Here is a 1,973-nt window from a genome sequence, read left to right on the forward strand (position 1 = left end):
CTATAAACGCCTTAACTTTAGAGTTAAAACATGTTTAGCTATCGCTTTGAACCATGGATAAAAGAAAGCATAAATTATTGGATGAATTAAGGAATTAAGAAATGGCAGTAAGAGTAAGTAAATTAATGACTGTAGAAAAAAAAAATGTAGAAAAAAAATTGAAATCCAACAAGATAGATAGGTGAAAACTACAATAGATAGAGTTTTTGCTGCTTTTCTCTCAGTCTTATTCACCAGTACAGTTTTAACACCAGACTTGGTGGCAGCCTCTTTTGAAAATATCTTTCTGGCCTGTGATCTGGCGACAACAAATATTTTGAAATAAAGTGTTATAATAATATAGCATGGGACAACCATTATAATTACAAAATCAATGGTTTTACTCCAGTTAAATCCTTCGAAAATAAAACATTCTTCAAAACACATTTTGGGTACCTGTAGAGTTACAGAGTTATTTGAAATAGCAGCATTGTATATGCTACACCAACACCAGGTAATCAATATCCAACAGATAATTCTTGGTATTGTTATTTTAGAGTGGTACAACAAGGGATAACACACAGCTACATAACGGTCAATAGATATCAAAACCAAATTGCCCAGAGATAAAGAAATAATTAAGTAACCGATGAAGAGAAAAAACACACAGAAATATTTCCCAAAAACCCAGCATGATTCCATTACTGCCACAGTCACTACTGGTATCGCAATTAGTCCTACCAGGAAATCTGTCACAGCCAGAGAGAGGATGAGCAGGTTGGTTGGAGTGTGGAGCTGCTTGAAGTGATAGATCGAGATGATCACCAGTATGTTCAAAAATACTGTAACCGCTGAAATTAATGAGAACAAAATGTACAGTGTTATGTATATAGATGTCGATAGCGAAGCCTTCCTGCAAGAAGAGTTATGAAAACAGTGTTTAGCATCTTTGTGTTCCTCCATTTGTAAGAAAGGGTAAAAATTCTGAGGTTCTGCTCCTGTTTGATCCTTTGTATGACCCTGTCAGGTCACCCTTCTGACAGACTATGAGCTCTGCCTCTCTATTTATCCCTGCGTGACTGAGGGAAACTCCCCCTCCTCAGAGTTTCTCGACACACACACCACTAAAACATACATACTGTAAGTGAGCACAAAATAATTACAAACGGTCAGAAAAACAAATAATTTGTGGAACCATATTGAGATCAAACACAGCAATATAGTGGTTAATAGATGTATGACAAGTCTGATGATTTTAATCTGGAAAAAAATAGTATGGTCTATGTTTTGGTGACTCAAAGGCTATTTGACATGGGAAATAGGATGACTGTTTTGGGTGATGTCAGTGGTCAGCTTGGACTTCACACTACTTCACAACCTCAAAAGACATGACGGGACGGCATGTCAGTTAGCCAGTGTATAGGAATGTTGACAGTAGGGATGTTAATAAGATGGCATAACCTCATGGTATATGCACTAATGAGCACGTAAAATCTAAATTAATAGTGCCATTATAGGAAAATTCAACATACAGTGCATTCGGAAAGTATTCAGACCGCTTCCCATTTTCCACATTTGTTACGTTACCGACTTATTCTAAAATTGATAAAACACATTTTACACACAATACCCCATAATGACAAAGTGAAAACAGGTTTGTATTAATTTCTGCAAATTTACTACAAATACCTTATTCACGTAAGTATTTAGAAAATTTGCTATGAGACTGGAGACTGGGCTTAGGTGCATCCCGTTTCCATTGATCATCCTTCAGATGTGTCTACAACTTGGGAGTCCATCTGTGGTAAATTCAAATGATTGGACATGATTTGGAAAGGCACACATCTCTCTATATAAGGTCCCACAGTTGACAGTGCATGTCAGAGCAAAAACCAAGTCATGAGTTTGAAGGAATTGTCCGTAGAGCTCAGAGACAGGATTGTGTCAAGGCACAGATCTGGGGAAGGGTACCAAAACATTTATGCAGCATTGAA

At 36.9% G+C, this 1,973-nt stretch overlaps 1 protein-coding gene across 1 annotated transcript; it reads right to left on the minus strand.

The window, feature by feature from the left end:
• LOC110536822 (trace amine-associated receptor 13c-like) lies at positions 1 to 990 on the minus strand. The gene has a single exon (XM_021622498.3). The coding sequence runs from the start codon at positions 940 to 942 to the stop codon at positions 1 to 3; it is 942 nt and encodes a 313-aa protein (XP_021478173.3). The 5' UTR covers positions 943 to 990.
• Positions 991 to 1,973: the final 983 nt, after the last annotated feature.

This window comes from Oncorhynchus mykiss, chromosome 12 (genome assembly GCF_057628025.1).
Source record: "Oncorhynchus mykiss isolate SJ-2025 chromosome 12, ASM5762802v1, whole genome shotgun sequence".
NCBI lineage: Eukaryota > Metazoa > Chordata > Actinopteri > Salmoniformes > Salmonidae > Oncorhynchus > Oncorhynchus mykiss.

Coding starts and splice junctions, on each gene's coding strand:
- LOC110536822 (XM_021622498.3), bottom strand. CDS start 942: ATGGAGGAACACAAAGATGCTAAACACTGTTTTCATAACTCTTCTTGC.